Source organism: Blennius ocellaris (genome assembly GCF_963422515.1).
Source record: "Blennius ocellaris genome assembly, chromosome: 15".
Lineage (NCBI taxonomy): Eukaryota > Metazoa > Chordata > Actinopteri > Blenniiformes > Blenniidae > Blennius > Blennius ocellaris.
Genome location: NC_137664.1, coordinates 10,492,998 through 10,516,574, shown reverse-complemented (window position 1 = coordinate 10,516,574; position 23,577 = coordinate 10,492,998). Strand labels below are relative to the sequence as shown.

The window sequence follows — 23,577 nt, the reverse complement described above, 5'->3', positions numbered from 1 at the left end:
TGCAATTCGATGGTTCAGATCTCTCATCGAGACATCATCCTCACAAACTCTGTGAATTACAGAAGAGGGTCGTAAGGAGGACATATGCAATACAATTCTTCATCCTAGTTTCTGGTGCTGGAAGCAGCTGATACCTCTGTCTGGTTTAACAGTCACTAAATTGTTTGTTGCGAGTCAGACATTCAACCAAACTACTTAACACTTTGTAAAATATCAACCTTAGATAGTAGTTCAAACCTGCATGTTTAATTTGAGGAAGAATATACAGTTAGTTTGAGAAAAGTGCATAATCTACCAGCAGACTGAGCAGATTCCTTCAGCAGTCGTGTTCAGCTCACTCTTATTGCACACTTTTTCTTTCCAGCTTGAAAGCTTTTCTCTCTGCTTCATGTTTCTCAACACAAAACAACCAAAAAATGTTCCACTGACTGTCTGGTGAGCACAGTTAGATATTTTAGAGCTAATTATTTTCTGATGTTTCAAGCCTGCTAGACACAAAAATATGAAGAAACACAGTTATAAACACAATGGATGCCACTTTGTGTTACCAGTTGATGTTGCACGTATAAAAGAGAGAATGCCAAATTAAAAAGGAAACAGGCAAGACACATGTTGGGGTTTTTACTTATTCTTAAAATAATTCTGTGTGGACATCTGGGGTGTGAGTATAACTTTAACATATTTACAGACGTATGTGTGCCAACATACAATTGTAACTTCTGATCACTTTTTCTAAATGTGAAACATCATATTGCACATGGTCTGAGTATAGTGTCATTGTCCATAATTTAATTAAATGAATTTACCTTCAAAGTCTACATGTCCATCTCCATTGAGGTCGATGTCGCGGAGGATGTCCTCCAGGTCTCTGTGTCCAACCTGCATGTTGTTTGGAAATGTGTCAATGTCTGCTGCACAAACTCAGATAACATTTATAACTATGAAGTGGAGCAAATTCAGTGATTGATGGAGGACAAACTCTGCTCGCAGCACTGTACCTGTTGTCCTAACAGTTTTTTCATCGCCTCTCGGAGTTCTGCTGTGCTGATCTGGCCGTCGCCATTGGTGTCAAACTAAAAATGTAAAAAAAGAAAAAGAAAAAAAGAAATGGGATGTAAAAATACATTCAGTAAGAAAACTATGTAATATTTTTTTTCATATTCAACACTGCTTGGATAATAAGGAGTCAAAGTCAGATCCCTCAATGCTTGTCTTCAATGGTGGTAGAACCGAGAATTTCTAACCTGTTCAAACCTCATCATTACAAAAAAAATCCACCAGCAAAGCCATTGCACTCTGCTGTGAAACGACGGGTTGACAGGTGCTTGCAGAAGACCTGTGCTCCTTCAGAAACCACAGGTCAATCAGAAAACATGTATTGGGCAGAAGCAGTTGTCATTTCCTGTTGGCCGATGGCCGGCTCATTTAGTCGTCTCGCTCGCATCCTCTTCTGAACAGACACATTAGCTCTGTACTCAAGACTCGTCTTTGTTATTTAGAGAATGTAGTTGGTAGATAATGTCCTGTTGTCAGGCCAGCTTTTCTTTTCTTGCTCACCTCCTTGAACGCGTCCCTCAGCTCCTTCACTCCAATCATGTCTGCTGTTTCAGCCAGAAGTTTTGGCCCCATGAGTTCAACAAAGTCCTCAAAGTCAACGTGTCCTCCCACTGATGGACAGATTGCAAAAAGGAAACTGAGTTAGCATCAATACACAAAGACTGACAAGAGCATATATGAATACTCAGTTACAGTTTTAATCACAGTTCATGTTGATCTGCTGGCTCAGCTCGATGAGCTCCATCTCTGTTGGCATGTAGCCCATCGTCCTCATGCAGTTTCCCAGGTCTTTACAGCCAATGAATCCATCTTTGTCTTTGTCAAACTCCTTAAAAGCCTCACGCAACTCTGAAAAAAAGTGAAACAAAACATGGGAATGAGCCAGCTTCTGTTTTTTTGTTTTGTTTTCTGAATTTAATGAAAATTGCAGTGCTTTTGCATCATATCCTTCTTGTGAATACACTGTACCATCCATTTCTTCTGGCCTCAGCTCTCGGTCCTGTAAAAGATCAGAGAGCGGGGTTAGGCACCAAACACGGTGTCTTAAAGAAATCATGCCAATAAGCAGTCTGCTTTACGCAACATGACGCTGTAAATGATGAGCAGGCAATGACTGCATCGTGCCAGCAGCACTTCAAGTTTCCAGCTTGAGAGGAAGATCAGTGAGATCACACAGTGAGGAAAACATGCTGTCTTGGCATTATGTGACATGATAGGGCATCAAGAATTATTTGTAATAGGACACTGTAAGTTAGTAGAGAAAGCCTTTTAAACCTTTTGTGGCAATGCTGTGGAGCTGTGTGAGATTAACATGTTTCTGCTGGTGGTGTTGCTGATTTTTCGTGAGGTAGAGTGACTTAGTCGCAGCGACTGTATCCATGTATCCGGGATGTTCATCACCAGAACAGTTGTCAACACTGAGGAGTTCGGCATTGTTTTCTTTCATAACAAGAAGTCGACTCGTGTCGTCAACTGCTGGAGGGGGGGGGGGGGGGGGCATTACTGCCATGTGAAGAGTCATTCTGGTGTCTCTATAGCCCCTGTGAGTAATCCTCCATCCTGCAGCAAATGTCCAGCATATTTTTGTGTGGCCTCTCACACACACGCACGCATGCACACACACACACACACATACACACACACACACACACACACACATACACACACACACACACACACACACACACACACACACACACACACACACACACACACACACACACACACACACACACACACACACACACACACACACACACACAAAGCATACAAACATTCCAAACATAAACATTCTGAGCTGTCGTATTCTGAAAATACCCGATGCCTCAGCTCCACCGCTCTTCTTTATATGTGCTGACATTACAGTGGAAGGTGATTACTACTACACACATTCCTGATGAGATTTGGTTATTGTGCATGTACTGCACTGTGTGCTAATCTCTCTCGGCATGCATGCACATGATATTTTCTGGACTTACGTACAGCCTGCCGGCTCTCAGCGAAGCCCTTGCGCAGAAAGATGCATGCGGGCCCCAACACGTTGTGCATGTTGGCTCCGTTCTGGGCCAGGGCCACTAGTGGCTCAAGATAGGCCCCCCCAGATCCCCCCTCCTCACAGGACTGCACTGCTTTGTAGTTCTTCTTCTGGTCCTGGAGCAGCATCCGGAGTGGGGGGGGCCGGATGTGGGAGCAGATGCAAAGACAGGGGTAGAGACTGTGACTCAGTTTGTTGATGCATTTTGTCAACAAGGAGCCAACGTGGAGTCGGGGAGGAGGGATGTTCACTGAGGGATCATAATCAACTGACACATGTCGGTCAGCCACAACAATGTGTTGAGTCGGGTCAGTCTGATCGAGGAGAGGTGTGATATCATGACAGAGCAACTGATGCCATCTGTGACTTCATCCGGTAGATCACCATCCTGTGCGACTCAGTCTCCACATCATGTGTGAGATCAGGTCACTGGTTGAATTGATCATTTAGCCCTCTGTACAGCAGATGTATAATCATCATTCAACTGCATGGATTCTTACTTTAAAGGCTTATTTACTTGCGTTTTTGTAGTTTGAGCTAACCTGATACCCTGTATCATCCTGTTAAAATCACACTGGCTTTACGTGGAGATATGCCCATTGATAGAATGATCAATGGGCATATACATGTTTATCTCTATTATTGTAGTTTTTCAAATCTCAGAAATAAATCAAGTCAATATATTATTGTTATGCCAGACAGGAAAAAATCTAATCTGACTGATGCTGTGCTAAACTTCGATGATTTGAAATATAGAATCTACAATAGTGCATTTCTGCTACTTTGGAACTTTGAGGGAAATTCAAGGGTTGACAGCTCATCATATTAATAATCAAGGGCTGGACTCATGTTGCAACAGCTCCTCAGATTTCTCCTCGATTCTGAAGATGACGTCACAGATTTCTTGATGAAATTTCAGTTCACTCAGCCATGTAATTATAATCACCAATTAACCAGTCAACCAGGGGGCAAATGTTATTTTTACATCAGTGGTCCCAATTACTGAGAGAGCTACAGGTTAATTAAAATCAGGCAATCACTGCCTGGCTGTGGACAAAAGCTTCCTCGAAACAAAGCCATATGAGGGACAACAATTGCTCTCACTAATGTTTAAATTAGAGAGCAGCAGCCTGATGCCATTCACACAGGCTCTCGGAAAATTTCCTCTGTTACTACTGCACATTTGCATCAAGCCGATTTGAAGGTGGTAATTTATCGGGTATAAAACATGTAATTTTGGTTTGGTCTCAGTGGAGAAACATTCAACTTGAAGCAAGTGAAGTAGACTTCACATCACAGCAAATCAACAAGGGAGCATTTTGCTGCTGCTTTAAATCTCCCTGACATGACCTAATATTATCTCCAGATGAGTTATAGAGCAAATATAAGACATTTTCAGGAATGCGTAACCAATATTAATATGCATTTTTGTCCTTTAGGTAAATGCACACAGCGTCATGGGCTTTTCAAATGACCTTCACACTTGATCTGTTATCGTGCCAGTGCTAATGCCAGCCCTTGCTTTCCTGCAGTTCTCACCACAGGAACGGATGCCCACTGGGTAATCTGACCTAGTGATGCATGGAGCAGAGCTGTCCAAGGCTGTATCGTGCCAGATAACTATGATGAAGCAACGTTTTAGCCATTATATAAAAGAAAAGGAAAAAGAACGGAAAAGAAAAGAAGAAATGCACGCACGAGAACAGAAAAGAAGAAAAAAAAAGACTCAACTCGGGCAAGAACTTCTGTAGCTCTCCACCACCATTTTGCACAGATGGCATCAACAGTTGCTTGTCATATTGTGCTTCCTCAAGGATGTGCAGCTGCTGATATGAAGGAGGAAATTCTATTTGTGGGACTGACTCTTTGCCACACTGAGAATCCATTCAAGCATGCATTGATAGGACAAGGACAGCAGATGCAAGAGATAGTAAAGTGGATGTGGTAATATACCAAACGACCCACTGCCAGTGGTGCTTTTGAGCCAAAGGAATCTGATGTGGTTGCATGCCTGTTTACTAAATTTCTACTGACTGATTATGTCCTGCAGGTGAATGTTCAACAGGGCAGCATCTTGTTCTCGTTGGGAAAGTGGAATTCATGGTCGACTTGACTGCCTCTAAAGGTTAGTGACATGGTTGTAATTCATAATCTCAGTCATCAGGTCAAGTTCTGACCTCCGTCTGCGTCCATGATCTGAAAAGCGTCACGAGAATATATATTCTAAAACCTTTGATATTGTCAAATCACAAAAACGTCTATGTCAGTAAGCCACTCTGATGGTAAAGGTGGACTAAAACAACAACAGTGGACACGAGCTTTGCATTGAAGTAGTGGTTCATTATTCTCCAACGCGCTCCAGCATGACAAAACACAGTTTTAAAACGTTCATCACAACAGGTAAAATACAAAGAGCTCTGTCAGTGCACATCCAGTCAAATAGTTGTTGGTCAAAGTGGGAACACACCATGAAAACAAGCATGCATCAGAGTCGGGGGGGTTTCGGGTAGGGGAGACCACACCGGAGTGAAAAACTTCAAAGCAGACCTTACCTTTTTGGTGAAAATTTTAAGCGACTTTACAGAGTTGCCCATTGCAAGGAAAAAAAAAATCCTTCTTGTTTTATGTTTTCTCTCTAACTTTGTCTGTGTTTGTGTGCCTGTATTTAAATGCACGTGTATGCATGTGTGTATGCATGTGTTTCCAGGCATGCATGGGAATAGCAGTGATTAGAAAGGGAGAGACGGTTCAGTGGGTCATTGACTAATATAACGGGACATTTGGGAAAAGGCAGGGAGAAGAGCAGGGGTATCATTAGGAGGGACAACGGAGCACGAGGGAAAGGAGTTAGCAGGGAGGACCTCAAGGCAAGGACAGTGGAAGGTAGAGGGGAGGGAGGGATGCTCAGACAAAGGAGGAAATATGTAAACAATAAGCAAGGACAGATCAGAGCAGCAGAAAGATACACGAGGAAAAGGAAGCATGCATGTGATCAGTGCGAGATGCAAGAGGCAGGAGTGGAAAAGCAAGATTGCTTATTCATTCCATCCTCTCTCCTACAGTGTCATTCCTCCCTCCCCTGTACGCTCTCTCTCTCTCTCTCTCTCTCTCTCTCTCTCTCTCTCTCTCTCTCTCTATCTCTCTCTCTCCCTCTTTCTCTCTTGCTCTTCGTCCGTCAGTCTCTTTTGCTTTTCCTCCTCACTCTCTCCCTCAGCTCCTGCTCACCCCACAGTTGTAGACCGTCTATGCGAACGTGACAGAAAAAGCTCGTTCGGACAAGCATATTACCTTCCCCTGAGCAAGACGCTGGAGACAGTAATCCAAACACGCTCACGCTCACTCACACACACACACACACACACACACACACACACACACACACACACACACACACACACACACACACACACACACACACACACACACACACACACACACACACACACACACACACACACACACACACACACACACACATACACACACACACACACGATTAAACCCACATGGATGTGGGGCTGTAGAGCTAAAAATACAACACCACTCTCTCTTTCCCCCTACTCTACCCACAGCATCCATCCCCCTCTTTTTCTGAAAAACACACCAAGATACACACACACACACACACACACACACACACACACACACACACACACACACACACACACACACACACACACACACACACACACACAGAGGCAGCACAAAGTCATGTTAAGCTTGAGGGGTTTTGGCTTGAGATCAAAGTGAAAATGTGCAAGAAATGACACATGGATTCTGGAGGAAGCAAAACAGCACGTGCAAATGCAAACAAACGCACACACGCACACACACATACACACACTTTTTGTTTTTTGCCACAATATCTAAAAAAGGTTCTTTCTAAATATGGAGCTTTTCTTAACATTGTGTGCTACAGAAACAAAATCATGTCAGCACTGCAACAGCTTCTGGCATTATTTTCTGATTAATACTCTGGAACAGTAACCTGCTTGGAATGGCATCAAACCCACTATAATAGCATTATTATTATTTCCCTATATGTGTATCACGCTGTACTTTTGCCTTAAGTTGTTTCAGTGAGACAATATTGAATCCAAATACACGACTGATTATTGGAATATACCAGACCTTTATCACCATTAAAGGGATCATATTATACAGCTTTTCAACACTTTCACATGAGTCTCATTGCAATCAACAATGCCTGACTAGTACTGTGCCAGAATAGAGCTGCGGGAGGTGGGAGGGTCAAAGGGAGGGCCTACCTTGATTGGGATAGGCTAAACGACCGATGACACTATATAGGGTTTGGTTTCTGATTTGCTCATTGGAGGACACATTTTTTTTGTTCAATGAAATGAGACAGGGAGAGAGATGACAGACATTTTTCCATTTGAAAGTGAATTTTGCATAATATGACCACTTTAAAGACAAACATGTTATTAAGCAAAAGGTATATTTGATATTGACATAATTCAATTGAAGGCCAGATTAATCCTCATCAAATGTAAGGTCTTTATCAAAAAGCAATACTAACAAGTGACTATAGTTAGACAATGGCCTGTGGATCGTATAAAGCCACTCATAGAAACACAGGAGTGTTTAGGGCTCAAACCAGCATGGCATGGAAGGCAGTTGGTGTCCACCCTGGTGTGGCTGCTTTCACAATACATTTGCTCCGAAATGCAGGTTGAGCTGCAATGAAACCACGTCTTCAGGCGAGTCTCAGTGTGATGGTTTTGCTCAGCAAAACAGTGTAAGTGTCATGTTGGTTCCTTCCCCGCTACACTGCACTCGGTCCTAAAATCCAGCTGGGTCCACCAGAATTCACCAGGTGTGAAAGCCAGAAAAAATATAAATGTAGTCATGTAGAAATAATGTCATCCTAAAGAAATAATTTGTTATTTACGGGGGGGAAAAAAGTCTGAATTATTTATTAGAAAATAGTGCTTAGAATTTAATTCAAAGTGCATGTGATGATTATATTGCAAGTAAAACAAATATGTATCAACCGGGTGATTTCACTTGTTCAAAATCCAACTTTAAGCACCAACCTGCTGTTTGACTCAGACTTCCTGCCCCGTTATGCATTATCTCCTGACTCCATACACTGTTGCCTCCATAATCACTATGACTGCTCGATGGGGGCAAAAATCTGTCCTGGCAGGCCGAACTGACCTCCTGGCCTTGTAAGTGACAAAAATCGACAGTTGTAGTAATAACTTTTGAATCTACTGCTACATTTTCGAGCCAGATGTTGTGCTGTTGTGCCGCATACAGAAGCGACAATCCCGCTAACAAATGCTCCTTTTGTTAAAGAGTCAAAGTTCACCCAGATCAAGTATATAATTACCTGCAACACCAATATTATAGCATGCATAAGAGCATTTTGATGATACATGTACAGTTTTAGATAGAAGCTTTTCTGGGGGGGGATTTGAAGGAGCTCTGTACTTCTCCAACCTCTGTCAAAAACGCTGCAATTCTACATGCAACAAAAGCCATTTCTACGGGGAACCCTCTTCAGTATCGTTCACTGCAGCACAGGCGTACATCGGCATTCCCCTCTCCCGTTCGACCTTGTTTGTTCTCTGCTATTTTTAATAAACACATTCACGCCAAACTTGTTTCAGATCTCACTCCCATTCAGTATCTGCGCTGCTCCTCTGTGCTGCTCCACCAATGATTCATCCAGCCTCTCACCGGAGGCTCATTGTGAACTTCAGAACACATCAGATGTCAGACACAGGAACCGTCAGCTCTCATAATGTCATTCTATATAGTATGCAAAGGAAATAGCTCTCCCTCTCTTTTTCTCTTGCTCTCTCTCACTCTATTACTCTCTTACTTTCTTTTTCCTTTTACACACACGACTCAGAAACACTGGATTTAGCAGGTAACTGTTGCAGCATCAATTTATCAGGAGCCATTAACAGACTCATTGAGATCAACATAGTTGTTTCTGTAATAAATATATTTTTAATATAATATTTAAACACTTAGAAGATGGAAACTTCACTCAGGGAAGAGATTCATTAAGACCATAAGGTGAAATATGATCCTATTTTGTGAACTGTTACATGAGCTGAGATAGTAGAGGACAAATATTGTTTCTGCAGACAAGATATTTGTCCTATAAAGTGGAATGATGTGAACATTTCACATACTCATTGATTATTCCTCCAAAGCAAAAAGCAAGTCAGTTTTTTTGTTTTGTTTTTTATCGCAGTGTATCCTGATGCAGAGAGTGAAACCGAGACCTTGAGGCTTTTCTGTGTGCATGTTCATCATCAGAGGACGTCTCTGCAGTAAAAAAAAAAAAAAAGAAGAAGAAAGAAATGCACAATGAATACTTGCGTCATCTTCTCGTGCGCAAACTGAGACGCCACGGTTTCATCTTCCAGCTGATTAAACCATTCGAATCAGATTAGCTACAACTGTCAAAAGAGGAATATTGTGGGATTTGAGAGTAATTTTCACAAAATACAGTCACTCCGGTTTAACATCTCACACCTGCATATCAATTAAACCTCTGCTGTTTTCCCTCTGACTCATTCATCCTTTGTCCTCGGTCTCCTTTGCTGTGATTTACTCTCTGCCTCGGGTCTCTATGAATATTTAGCGTCATCATGCATATTGTGGTACTATGCAGTTGTGTGCATGGGCTTTAATCCCCATCTCAAAAAGGGGTTTAGCCAAGAGTGAATTTTCTACCGCCTCCTTTTTGCCAGCACTGATATAAAAATACCCATGTGTGTCCAAAAATAGCCCGTTACACTCCAGATATAGAGGAGGCATATGCTGTAGTGAATGCGCTGATGCCACTCGTTTCCTCCCATCTCCTCTCAGATTTCCCCCCTTTTGTGAAACTCATTTTCACCCTTTTTTATTATTTTTTTTAAAATGAAGACTCTTTTATCTTTTCCCCTGTCAGATGTCATCAAGGTCAGTGTGACCCAAGAGCAAAAAGAGGAAGAGAAATGTTTTGCAAGAGCAAAGAATGAAGGAGAAATTGACTGTCAGACTGGAAACATGAGTTGGCTGCACATGCAAGGAGAGTAACAGGAAAACCATTCGAGGATGTAAGGATCTAATCTGTGTTATAAGACCTTTCCTCACATTGTCTTCTGAGTTGTCAGGTGGGAGCGGGGAAGTGAGAGCTGATGTGTGTTTGTCTTACATAACAATCATCAGGTCTTCCAGCCCATTTTACTCTTTGTCCTCCTGATTTGTCCAATTCCCTCTTCACTCTTCCTCTCTTGTCCTTTCACTTTTTCCGAACTCAGTGATGTGACACGCACTCTCTCTCTCTCTCTCTCTCTCTCTCTCTCTCTCTCTCTCTCTCTCTCTCTCTCTCTCTCTCTCTCTCTCTCTCTCTCTCTCTCTCTCTCTCTCTCTCTCTCTCTCTCTCTCTCTCGGCTCTCATTGGCTTTAAAGCATCTGGTTCAAATGGTACTTGCTCCCTCTGCTGGTTAACACGCACGCACAACTCCATCTCAATTTAAATTTGAATTAGACTGATCCTTGATAATGTCTCTGCAGAAGATAGCGGCGCTTCGCTCAGTAATGGGCCTGTATTCATTCCCAGATTTGCTGTGAGTGTTTTCTGGGACAAGGTCAGAGAGGGTCACAAAAACTGACGTCTGAAGTGATTATTCGGAGTTTCTTAAAATAGAAACATATCTATTGGGACAGGGGAACAAAAAAACCAAAAACTGCTCGTGTTCTGCCCTCGAACAAGGTGTCAGTTTAAACTTGGGGTCAGAATGTGCATCCATCTATGACGCAATAAGGCCTTAAAGATATAAAGTAAAAAATGTAAAAGCACATGAATTCATTGCATCCAAACCTACATTTGACCAAGAAATATGACCCCACACACACACACACACACACACACACACACACACACACACACACACACACACACACACACACACACACACACACACACACACACACACACACACACACACACACACACACACACACACACACACACACACACACACACACTCGCTCAGCTCTTCGGTCACCATGATTCATCCTACGAATATAAAAATGTGAACTATAAACTGGCAACACAGATAGAAATAACTGCACATGCTGGAAACTACTTCTTCTTTTATTGGCTTGTGTTTATGATTGTATTTCAGGTGGAATGTATTTCGAATTCTTTGAAGATTTTAGCAGGACAAAAACAAAACGAAACAAAAATTTCTCTCTTCCCTCCAGTCTCTCATAATCAGGTCTTGATGCGCTATTTTTAGCTTCTTCTACTCGCAGCCAGTGAGTTCAGTTGAGATTGTATGCAGATCTTGATGTTACATAAGAAAATGTGAAATGAAAGAGTTGGAATCTGATTCTGCATCATGTAACTAGCCGTCTTCCAGGAGCAAGATGAGAAGAAACCTTTTCATTACTATGGGGTCAAGTGAGTTTAACAACTTTAGTCAAATTGAGCAGGTGAAAACATTGTTTTCAAACTCTCACATTCACATGACTTCAAGCTCTCTATATTTTTCTTGTACTTTCACATGATTGATCTCTCATTCACACTGTATAACAAAATGGTTTATATCCACATATACAGTCTTTCTGACTATTAAAAGCTTCTTTTGATAGGTGATAATGTCGATGTGACTTCATGCAGTTTCCAATCACTTTGAAGACTCAGAAAAAAAACAGATTTGCTACAACTTGGAAGCAGTCCCTCTTTACACGCAGACACACAGGCACACACACACACACACACACACACACACACTGACAGACACACACATCTGCAGCTCTGGAGACCTTATATAGCACACTGCTGGATGGGTTTCGCCTCACTGGAACCCCTAAGACTGATTGAAGCTCTGGCCTGGATTGAAGGAGTTATTTCTGGAACACATTAGCGCACACAAGGAGGTAATTGTCTCCTCCTGAGCTTTTTATCATTGACTCCTAAAGAAGGATTTCAATGAAACAAGAAAAGGAGTGGGGGGAGGACAGATCACATCCTCTGCGATCTGTCCGAGTAACTGCAGAAATTGGTACCTTGCAGAAAATGTATGCAATAGTAGGCAAACAAAAGCCTATTGTGTATCAAGTAGTCAGGTGATGTTGAAGTTACATCATTGTGCATCAGCATGAATGGATCATTTACCCTTGGCTCTGTGTTGTCAGTGAATGAGTGCCTGACAAGTGTTTATGGTTGAAGTATTTTCCATACAGAGGGAAAGTTGATCCCCGCTGGTGACACAAACAAAGAAAGTGACTGTATGAACTTCACCGCCCCATTGAGAAAGTAATGGATCCCAGGTATATACAGGAGCCAGGTTTTCATTGAAAACACATTAATTTTTAATCTGTTCTGCTGAGGTGACTGGACGTGCGTCTCAACTGACAACCATTTCTGATAGTTACCCATGTTAATGTTAATACTAATGCCAAACCATGTTAGTCAACCAAATGTGAACACGGGAGGAGGAAACTTCAAACTTAAAAAGAGAAATATGATACAAAATAAGGTTTATTCTTGAAAACTTTTTAAGTTATTTGATCTTGCCATATATAGTGGTTTCCTTTTCCATTTGTGACTGTTTTACATCAATTTTGTGTTGATGCCTCATTGTACACTGTGAATGTGACTGGGATCAATTGAATTTTAAACAATTTCATTATACACAGCAGTAATACAAGTGTGATCCCTGATGATGATTTCTTTTCTTTCAAGCTTGTAATGCAACCCTGTGCACTGTGCCACATGGAAAAAGACACACGCTTTTCAGAGCTTAATAGAGTTTTGAGGAATATACTATGTTGATAGAATCCTCTTCAAATGTCCTTTTATGTGCTTTAAATTATGAAAGTTGGAAAGAAGTAGATGAAATATTAAGACATCGTTATATAGTGCATAGACTAATACACGTGGTAGATTATCTGCAGTTACTTTAGTTTTAAATAGTTCCATGGCGGTTTTCGGGTTTTATTTCCCCTCGATACCTCCTTACCTGCCCAAAGACGGACTTGACTATGGGATGGAGAGAGGAGTCATACTCAGACAACGTTGCGCTCAGGCGTTTGGACGTGCGGCTGGATGCGGGCTTTGCAGGTGCGCTGGCAGCGTGTTGGTCCGAGCCGAGACTGGAAGAGGACACGGTGACGACTCTCTCACTGGACTCGAAGAAAAAAGCCGCCTCGTCCGCGTGCTTTGGGTACGATGGGGTCGGTGACGTCCTCCTGTCCTGCCGGGAGCCGGCGTGGGGATGCGGTGAATGAGGCATCTCACCTCTGGAGGAGTCATGGTGATGCTGCGACTGTTTGTATTTGGAGGACTTGCCACGCTCCTTTGAGTGTCTGCTCGCCCTGATCCTCGCGTCCTCCGGCGCGTAATTGTCATCCAGCGACCCTGGCTGCCGGTGAGAGTGGCTCTTGTGCGCCCGGTGGGGATCACCTGAATGTCGAGAGTCGGCGTGTCTTGGTTGACAGAGAGGTCTCCGCGCACTGGTCTCGCAGTCCTCCGTCCAGACTTCATCGTCGCCGCCTCTGGCTCCGGTGGAATGATGATGGTGCGCGCGGTTGCTCCGGTGACCGTGCGGACCGTGATCGGAGTGCGCAGACCTGCGGTTCAGACCGGAGGACCTCAGCAGGGAGGTGGTCGACTCGCTTTTGGGCAGAGAGGAGCTCATCCTCCGCTTTCTCTCGCCTGTACAGTGCGAAGTGAATTTGACGAGAGGCTGAAGGTCGTGCGCAAATGAAAAGAAGGCAGTCCTCCTCCACGTGCAGGTGTGCAGTCTCACACTCCTCGCTCTTCTACCCCTCGTGCACACCGCGGACCCTCGCCACCTGACTTCGCCCTTTGCAGCAGGAGATGTGAAGTGCAGCTGGAAGTGGCAGCCAGGCGGTCGGTCGGTCAGTCTGACGCCTCTCGTGGGGGCTCCGCGAAGTTTGGATGGCAGCACAGTGTTGCGCTGGCGCGTGTCTCACCGAGATGCTGCACACGCACAAAGTTCATCACGTCACCACAGATGGGATTTCTTGCATAATGAGCCGCTTGGTTAACCTTATTTATTTGCTCGTACAAGAAATTCATCTACCACTCATTCACACATATTTTGACGTCACGTGTCTTCAGAAGAAGTCACAAGCGTCTGTGGCCAAATATTTTTAGAAACAGTGAAAAGTCAACAAGTGTCTGCAGTGACACTAATGCCAGTGGACAGTGGTCTTTTTCAAGGACGTGTTTGGGAATGGATGCGTGTCCTGCAGACAGGCTGCTGTAACCTTTAGGTCAGTTCAACTAAACACAAGACAAAAAGAGCACAAGTTGTTCGTGAAAATAAAAACAAAAAACATTTAAATGAGTCCCTCAAATAAAGCAATATGGTATAATTTATCACAATTCAGGAGCTTGATGGAGCTTTGAGAATAACCTGAATGAAATAGGTTAACTAATTGGTAACATTTAGGATAACCATTACTTTTGGAATAAAGAATTATATCACCAAGCAAAGTAAGATTCAACAAAAGTTTTTTTCAAAGTTTTGGCATTGTTTTTAGTTTAACCAAGAATAAAAATAATTTGCTATCTTGAAGTACCTATACAGACTAATTGTTCTAAACATCTTCCTAATATTGCTATTAATTTATCAAACTTACTTTAATTTAGTTTTAATAACAACGTAGTCATGGTTTCATTTAGGAAGTTCTTAGGCTGTCATTCTTTAAAAGTTTCCTGTCCACAAGAGACCATGAAAACGATTCAAAACAATATAGTTAATTTGCCCGTAGGTGGCACTGAAACTCAACGCAAATGTGCCCATCCCCATGTCAACGCCCAAATTAAAATTTCTCCTGTGTGATTGTTGTCATGATGTGATTTCATGGCACAGCATTGTCTTGTGGACCTTGTGAAAAACAGCAAAGATTATTACTTGGTGTAGGACGATGCAGGTGCATCATGAGTACTGGATGGTGCATAATGCGTTTTGAATTCTGTGACGGCTCACGCTTTAAAAAGTGGATGAAAACAAATATGCAATATCCAGTGATGTACAATTAAGACAAGCTGCAATTGTAAGAAACTGGTAAAGCATTATTCAGAAGAAATAGCAGTTGGTAATGTGTCACACTGTGGATGTATATATATATAATTTATTATTATTTTTTTTTTAATCAACACAAAGTTCTATAATGATCACTGGGATTTTAACCTGTGAGAATAAATCATAGAGAGACCCAGTTGGCTCTCTGTCACTTTTCGGTAAACAAACAACACTGTTGTGTAATCACAGTGTGATGGTGTCAATAACCTGATAATTTGTCTTTGGGTTACTAAACAACAGTGACTACGAAGTTCAAACGGAAAAATTGACTTGAACAGCAGCGTGGCAATCCTTCAGCCTCATCCCATCTGCACACCCAGGGTCATAATTCTCAGAGCAGATGTCCGGGGATGCAACGCAGAAGTATGTGAGGCTGTGAACGTATGCGGCCAATTAGACATACAAGCTCTCACGAATTGTGTGTCAGTGTGCAGAGCTGAGAAATGAGCAGATTTTGCCCTCTTCTCTCAGGGGAATTTTTGTTCTCTGACATCTGTGTCTCTGTCTCTTTTTGCTCCAGGGAGAGGCAAAGTATCTCAACTCCATCGCACCCATCCCCCTCCTCCTCTTCAACACAGGCCTGTGCTGACTCCTCTGCTACCTTTTTATCCTCTCAAGTGCAGGAGAGTGTCGCCAATGCTGAGCCACCACTACTCTGCACAGTCAATATCAGGTGCCGCACTATTGCTCTCGTCATACAACATCCCCCTGCTTTTAATTATCAGTTGAAATCGTGCTCTCTTTAAATGTTATTGAGAAAAAAAACAAAAAAACAAGAAGAAATGTGATTCTTGTCGATAATGACATTTTAAACATTGATATTTTTTTCCCCCTATGTGTTGCTCTTAATGTGCCCCTATGTTTACGTCCCCCTTCTGACAGACTTTGGGCTCCAGCAGGGGACATTCTTGCCTCAGGGTGCAATATGGCCCAATTAATGTCCACACAGACGAGGTGAGAGTTGAAAATGGGAAAATATGATCTGCTTCAATAAACAAAAATAAACACGAATAATCTGAAAGGTTTCATCTAAAGCATTGCTATAAAAAGCTGTATAAAAAAAACAAAAACAAAAATCTAAATTAGACATATCTTTTCAAGCTGTTTTGGGTTTAAATCATCAACCCCCACCCTGCTCACCCCAACATCACACTTGAACTCTCAGCAGGGTCAGATGGCAAAACTTTCATGGCAAGTGCCGCAATGCACCCAGCTGCTGCCCCGCACTCACTATCAGCACAGTCACTTTGAATATTTTGGGATATGCTTGAAGACTTTAAGAGTAAAAAGAGTCTTATTTCAAACACCGCTTACTTGCTTTTTTTGCTCCCGTTGAGACCAAAGTCTTCATAATTAGCTACTGAGTGGCTCTTAGGATTGAGATTTATTCATAAAAATTTTTTTTTTTTTCAAGGGTTAGCCAAGGGAGGGACCCCAAACACCAGGAGAAATTTGCTTCACACAATCAAGACTGTAAAGTACTTCTCTCTGAGAGGTCCCCTGCATCTTAACCCTGTCCTCTAACACAGTATGATATTAATGAAAGATTAATCAGCAGAGTAAATAATTAACCACACAGCAGCTTGGGGCCCATGAGGTGAAGAAAGAGTTCGCTCTCCCGAATCATCAAAACATTTTCCCCCACTTACTAAACGAACATCTCCTGCAGAATGTGATATCAATACTGAAATACAACTATGCTGCATCATAAACTGATACCACAGCCTACGTGTTTATTATATATAGACGGTAACATATTTAAATGGAAGCTACAGTAAACCATTAAGCATTCTGTAATGAAATATTTATTTAACACTCGACACTTTACACCAGGCTTTCAGTGAAGTTTATGCACTTATGGGAGCATCTGTGTGTCACAACTGCAACTCTGGAGTGATAATTTCCCAGATAGCAAAGCTTCGAGCATCAACTTTATGTTCTGGAATGATTTTCACTTTGTATTCTGATTATCGCCACATATTTCTCAGAGTTTACTTTCATTCAACAAGACTAAACAAGTTCTGCTTATGTGGAAGTTCCACATAGCTGTCAATGATTTCACCGATACTAATATGTTCTGCTAGTATCAAAAACAAGTTGTTTTTGTTTACATGTTTCAATAAAGCTATTTAAAGTTTTGCTTCAAGAAAATTGTTCCCCAAGTAGTTCCCCTTTTGTGTGAGTCGCTCATGGTTTCTAATATTTTTGATGTGTTGCCTGTTCGCTGTTTCTCCTCTTGCCTCAGTTGTGTTTCTCAGCTCTTCATGCGTTTCACCTGATTGTTTCCTGCTGTGTATCATTAAGTCTTCACTCCATGTGTGTCATGCCATGTTATCTCACTGTTTGCTTTTCTTAATCAGTTTTGGAAAATTGGTTTTCTTGCTGTTTGAAAAAAAACTATTTTTGCAAACCACTTCAATGTGCTTCTGTGCTCCAATTCCCAATAGCTCTCCATCTTCAAAGTTGCAAAAACATCTTTTATATAAACATTTATATTATTGTCATTTGCTTTTTTTTTTTATTCTCTATTTTGATTATTTGATCCCAAATCATTATTTTCTTACTTTCATTGGATGATTTGTTTCCGCCATGTCAAATCTATTCATGTTGTGAAAAGCCTGTCTTTTCCTGAACAGGCAAGTCATGACAAGGAAAGCAAAGGTGTAATAATAATAATAACTCCAATTAACGCTGCTGTGCACACAGGTGCTCCAGCACCCTTTGAAAGCTCGCAACCACCATCAGAGGAGGACATTAACAAGTTATCTAACACAACATAAATCACATCTACTTCCTCGACGTGACAGTTTTGTCCAACGTGTGTGTCATCACAAACTGGCCCAAAGTGTGTTTGACAAGGAAGGAAATGGCTTCAAGGTCGAGTGCCAGGAGTTGTTATTGTTTCAAGTCTCTGTGGGAGTTCCAAGATTAAAAACAACAGCAACAACAAAAAACGTACACGCATGCAAACACACGAGTGATGCTGCGATTATGACTGTGACCATTTAATCAATATATTTTTATCTTAACATGTTGAAGATATTTTAATTATTTTAGTTCAAAAATACAATGAAAAGTGATGAAAAAGCAATAAATAAAGAGCTAATAAGGTTTTATAAAATGTGATCACAAAGTATATATAGTGTTTAAAAAACCCCAATAATCTTTACGTAATATTTGGTTTACATGTAACGTGAAGGACTAGTTAAGTTAAGAGTAAAATATGGAATATTGTTATGTCAGGCATTATGGACCAGAACTAACATGAAAACACAGAACTTTTTTTTTTAATGGTCCTTGAAGTGCACACAGTAATTATGCTTTATTTGATCAATATTCACATTATATTTCTGTAATCATACCTTTTTATTGAAATTGGTGATCCTGTTGGGCATTTTATATGATTGCAGAACATTTATGGTATCTTAAACTGAAAGTTATTTAACACCGAAGAAAGACTATGTTTGGTAATTCTATGCCTTTGACCTTGTTGTAATGTTTCATGGTGTCTGTCGTGTCTGCTTCAAAAGCTGTGCGAAAGATGTCAGTTTGAATTGTGGATATGTAACTCCCACAAAGTGGTTGCATTTCTATTCACAGTGGAGATAAACAACATCTCCTGCTTTATGTGTCGGGAATCTGACTCGATAGAACTCCTCTCTTCAAAAGACTTCAACATAATCACTTGGTACTTGTTTCCTGGGTTGTTGAAAGTGTCTCAGATATTCTTTGCTGCTGCTACAATTCTGTTTCCTGGTTGTGTGAGGCTCAGGGGACTGAGTTTGTTGTCAACTTCTTGTCAATTATTCAATTGTTCTCTGCTTCCCTACACACTGCACAATTCTATTTAAACCAGTTTTTTTGTTTTTTTTCATTGCAGAAAACTGCAGGGCCACTGAATTCACCTATGATCTAATTTGATTTCTACAAAAGCTCTGTCGGCAAACACGTGCTTTATGGTGTCAGCCAATCACAAAGCCTTTCATACTTTGTGATCAATATGCCAGTTGTTTCTTCTATTGATAATTTTCAATGGTCCCATGTCTGTCTGTGTTTTGGTCTTCTTGTGTTTTAACATCCAGGGATCTACGTACTTTTGCTTCACTCTGTTGACTGTGTTTGCTGAAATATCTCTTTCTGTTTGTCTGATCCGTCTTTCAATATGAAGTTATTGTATTTTTATAAGATGGTGTTTTTCTCTAATTTGAGCTTTGGTCAGGTCTTGGCAATAAAGTTGATGAATTGACATAGATTTAGTCTCATCTGTATGTTCATGTTTGTGTTTAATGTTTTGTTTTTTGGGGTTTTCTTTGTGGCAGGTTGATGTATAATTGTGCAACAACATCCCGCTTGCTTTAGAGTGCATCCCTCCCCACCGTCTGTGTGTCAGCTGTTCCCTGATTGACTGCACCTGCCTCTTGTCAGCCCTTCTCCCTCTCTGTATGTTTATAAGCCTTCATCCATGTTTTCTGCCACTTCGTTCTCTGAGTGTTTGGTGTCACTTGACACCCCCGTTCCTGCCACCGTCACTCTTGACTCTTTAAGTCTCCATGAGTTTTTCCTCCTCCTAACCCTCGCCTGATATCTGGTTTTGTCTTTTGTCTTGTCCTGCCCGCCCTTTGTCTCATGTAAAATCCGTGTTTGACCGAACAAGAATAAACACTTGAACCAAATACTGTTTCTGAATCTTGTGTTTGAGCACGGTATTTAATCAAGAAAGCCACAAGGGAAAAAAACAAATAGAGCAAAAATTCTTTAGACACAAAACATTAACTGACCTCCAGTCATCAACATTACAGTTTTTTACATGCATGTGAACATCTGCCACCATTAACACTTAATCGGACCAACATACTGCTTTGGAGAAAGTTGCTCAATAGATTTGTGGGTGGAAGGATGTGTGGATGTCCAATCAGCTGCAGCTCTATGGGGGGAGCATTAATTCCTTTGGAGCTTAAACTGCTTAATTTCCACCCACTCCAATAATGGTTTCATCACAGTAAATGGAGGGCTGGTGCAGCTCAATCGTTTTTTCAGTCAGCAGACACAGTGGGTGTGTTTCAGTTTTAATGCAGTCGATTTAGGGAGAAAACTAATGTTTAAACTTGTGTTACTCTGTGTTTCTTTGCTTAACCCCATTTCAAGTAGAATTTTTAGAGAGTACACTTATTTTACCTTTATTTTACCAGACTTAAGAATAATCTTGACCAAATACAAAAGAAAGCATCAAACACAATCTTGTTTGAATCAGATGTTATAATTTGACTCTCCGGTGTTGTCTGTATATTAACTATACTGAATGCATAGACTGTACTCCTTACTATATTCTATCGTTTGGTTAAAACTGGGATGTTTATAGTTCATTTGGACATTTTATATTAAATAAAAATGTATACAATTACATATGAGCCATAATGGAAAGTATTCCAAGTTTGTTGTCTTTTTAATGAGCAGATAAAACCTCTTATAAGCATTATAGGGCTGCAGAAGTTAGTAGCAATGTGTATTTTGGCTGAGGATGCAGTGGAGTCAGCAAATAGAATAGTGAAGATATAATTAAGTTCACTGGAAGGGTGTACACAATCAGAGCCACAGCAACCCAGTTCAATTTGTTCATTTTGTCTGTTTCATGGAATTGATTATTAAAATCGGGATACATGGTATTTTACAGAAATATAAAATCCTATTATTTTTTTCAGATTTGATCCAGTTTAATGAAAACAATGATTGTCAATCCTCTTGCACAAAAGAAGGGCTTGAGTCATTGTTTTTCAGTGCATAGTCCACATAATTTTGTCTGTACATTTCTCTCCATTGTCAACATTCATTGTGACATTTCCAAAAGAGAAAAAGTAAGATCCCATGAGCCAGGAGCAGTGAAAGGGAAATGCTTTCACAGGCTGGTGCATTTGAGTGAACGGGGGCTGGTTGGGGGTTTCGATGTGACGTTGAAAAGGGTCAAATAATAACCATACACTATTTATAGGATCCACACTATTTATAGGAACACAGCGACCTCCAGTATGAAGCTTTGCTGAATTTTCTCCTTCACCACCCCTGTGTGCTTACGTGCACTAAATTTATAACACACTGTCTTCTATTTTACCCGGATTAATTATTACATCAATGCTAAAAATACACTAATCCACCTCCCTCCTGCTGCATACACAACGTTACAATTTATAGTGTAATAATGTTCTTATTTTTAAATTAACGGCGTTTATTATAAACTGTCTTATCAAATGACACAACCATGATTTATTAAATCCCCTTTTTAATGTTTCACTTCTTTTACACATAATGTTCAATGAAATGAGAGCTCAATGTTCATTTGACAAATCCATCATCGAAGTGAAGAAGAAATTGACAAACAGAAAAAGTTGTGCAATCAATATTATCAGCATCAGTATTGTTATCAGTGGCTGTGAGGCATCATTTACAGTTATTATTCATTGGAAACGCAGCAGTCAAGGGCTTAAACGGTGAAAAAAGACACACCATCTCCCCCTTGTGTTGAAGATTTATTGGGTCGTCGGTGGCTCTGGACACTGAATTTAAATAATATACTTCCTGTAGAACAATAGTCACGTAATATAAAGCTGTCGCTTAAAAACCATAAACATCATAAGTGCAATTCTTCACCAACACGTTACTGTCAAAACAAGGTATACTTAGCAGTTCATGAATGTTAAATACAACTAATGACTAAGATAAAATTAGATCCACGACAATAATTGGTGTAAATAAAAATTGAAGGACCAAAGCAGGTTGCTCTCATGTCTTTGAACTCTCACTTTGCTTATTTGGCACCGACAAAGCGGTCAACGCCCTGGAGAGTGACGATTGATGCCATCTTTGCAAATTCAGGACCTTGGTCAGCGACAGATGTGCCGCATGCAGGAGGGCGCTGGAGTCAGGTTGCCCTTTGGCAGTTTAAGCCTGTGTTTCACCCAGAAACTCTGCTTGTGTTTGAATCCCACATTGGGATGGTGGCGGCTGCTTTTCTAAACATCTGTGTCAACTATATAAGTATCTGATACATCAGATGTGGAAGTCTTTTTTTCCTGCACCCCATTTTTTTCTTCAATGTTATTTTTTTTTTCATCTTTAACACAAGGAATATGATTTTCACCCATGCATCAAGCAGAATATGAAGAAAACCACTTTGACCTCTATTCAGCCATAGTTTATATGCTTTTCTACTATTTAGATCTAATAGAAATTTAATCTATCCTCAAATTCATCTTTTTCGATTGTGGGACGAAACTGAAGGATCCTGACAAAACCCACATACAGGGAGAACATGGAAATTCAGAAAGGCACCAATAGCCAGCTCCAGACTCAAACTACAGTACAAACATTCATGCTATGAAGTGAAAGTTATAACCATTAGTCCACAGTGCAGTTTAATTAAGTTGTTTTTTATTAATGTGAGTTTGAGTTTAAAAAAAAAAAAAATCCTGTTCTTTCATAAGTATTCCATCTCTTGGCTAATTTGTCATGACCCCAAAACCAGGTTATGACCTAAAGTTTCTGTTGTGTGCTTTTTACATTCTTTGTGTTAAATGTCAGGACAATCGCTGAAACACGTCAATTGTCAGACTCCAGGCTTTCTGAAAGATGGAAGCAGAGTAAACAATGGACTTGGTCTGATAACTTAATTAACCTTGCTGGTTTGTGTTGCCAAGTGCTGGATGTGTTGAATCTTAGTTTGGCTTTAATTCCAAATGTCTCTCACATCTGGTTATGAACCGAAAGCCCACATACTCAAATGTCTTGCTGTTTCAGTCACCCGCTGCCTCTCACATGCTCTGGGTGAAGCATTTTCTAACTCGACGCTGCCACATCTAGTTGTATCAACTTCCAGACGCAGGCGAAGGGAGCAAGGTTCAGTGACCATCTGAGGTGTTGAAGGAAAAACGATGCAATTCTGTTGGTTGTTTCTGCCACCTCTTGCTGCTCAAGCCATCCCACTTGGCACATATACACATGCTGCAACGTTATTTTGTCTGGAGCCGGTCCTATTCAGAGGAAAACCAGTGAAGAAGTTTGTGGTCGGTCCTGATTTCATCATGTGTCATCACTCTTCATTCACTGACACCGGATGATTCCCATCAGCCTGTGTTGCTTCTTTGCAGGGTTCAGATATGCATTATTCCTCTTGACATATAATTTTACAGATTAAACTGCATATGTTGAAGAAGCATAACAGAAAAATTAAAAATTAACATTATTGGCTCAGATAGCTGAGATATTCAGCCTTTTTTAATTAATAAAATCTGATAAGACATCATACATGTCAGTACAGATTTTCTGAGTTGTTTCCATCCACTGAGCAACATTTTTATGTTGCAGCTTTTGATTGATTTACTGTCTGCGCTTTTCCTTTCT

At 40.9% G+C, this 23,577-nt stretch overlaps 1 protein-coding gene across 2 annotated transcripts; it reads right to left on the bottom strand.

Moving 5' to 3' along the window:
- cabp1b (calcium binding protein 1b) lies at nt 1–13,770 on the bottom strand (the record flags this gene model as incomplete). 2 transcript variants are annotated; one of them, XM_080510192.1, is made up of 8 exons in its annotated part: nt 1–49; nt 807–879; nt 999–1,073; nt 1,558–1,667; nt 1,762–1,905; nt 2,026–2,056; nt 3,040–3,207; nt 13,093–13,770. In XM_080510192.1, 8 exons carry the CDS (start codon nt 13,768–13,770, stop codon nt 24–26), a joined length of 1,305 nt encoding a protein of 434 aa, XP_080366318.1. In that variant the 3' UTR covers nt 1–23. The 2 variants fall into 2 exon arrangements, with proteins under 2 accessions (XP_080366318.1, XP_080366319.1); XM_080510193.1 differs by lacking the exons at nt 3,040–3,207; nt 13,093–13,770 and adding an exon at nt 5,644–5,685.
- Nucleotides 13,771–23,577: the final 9,807 nt, after the last annotated feature.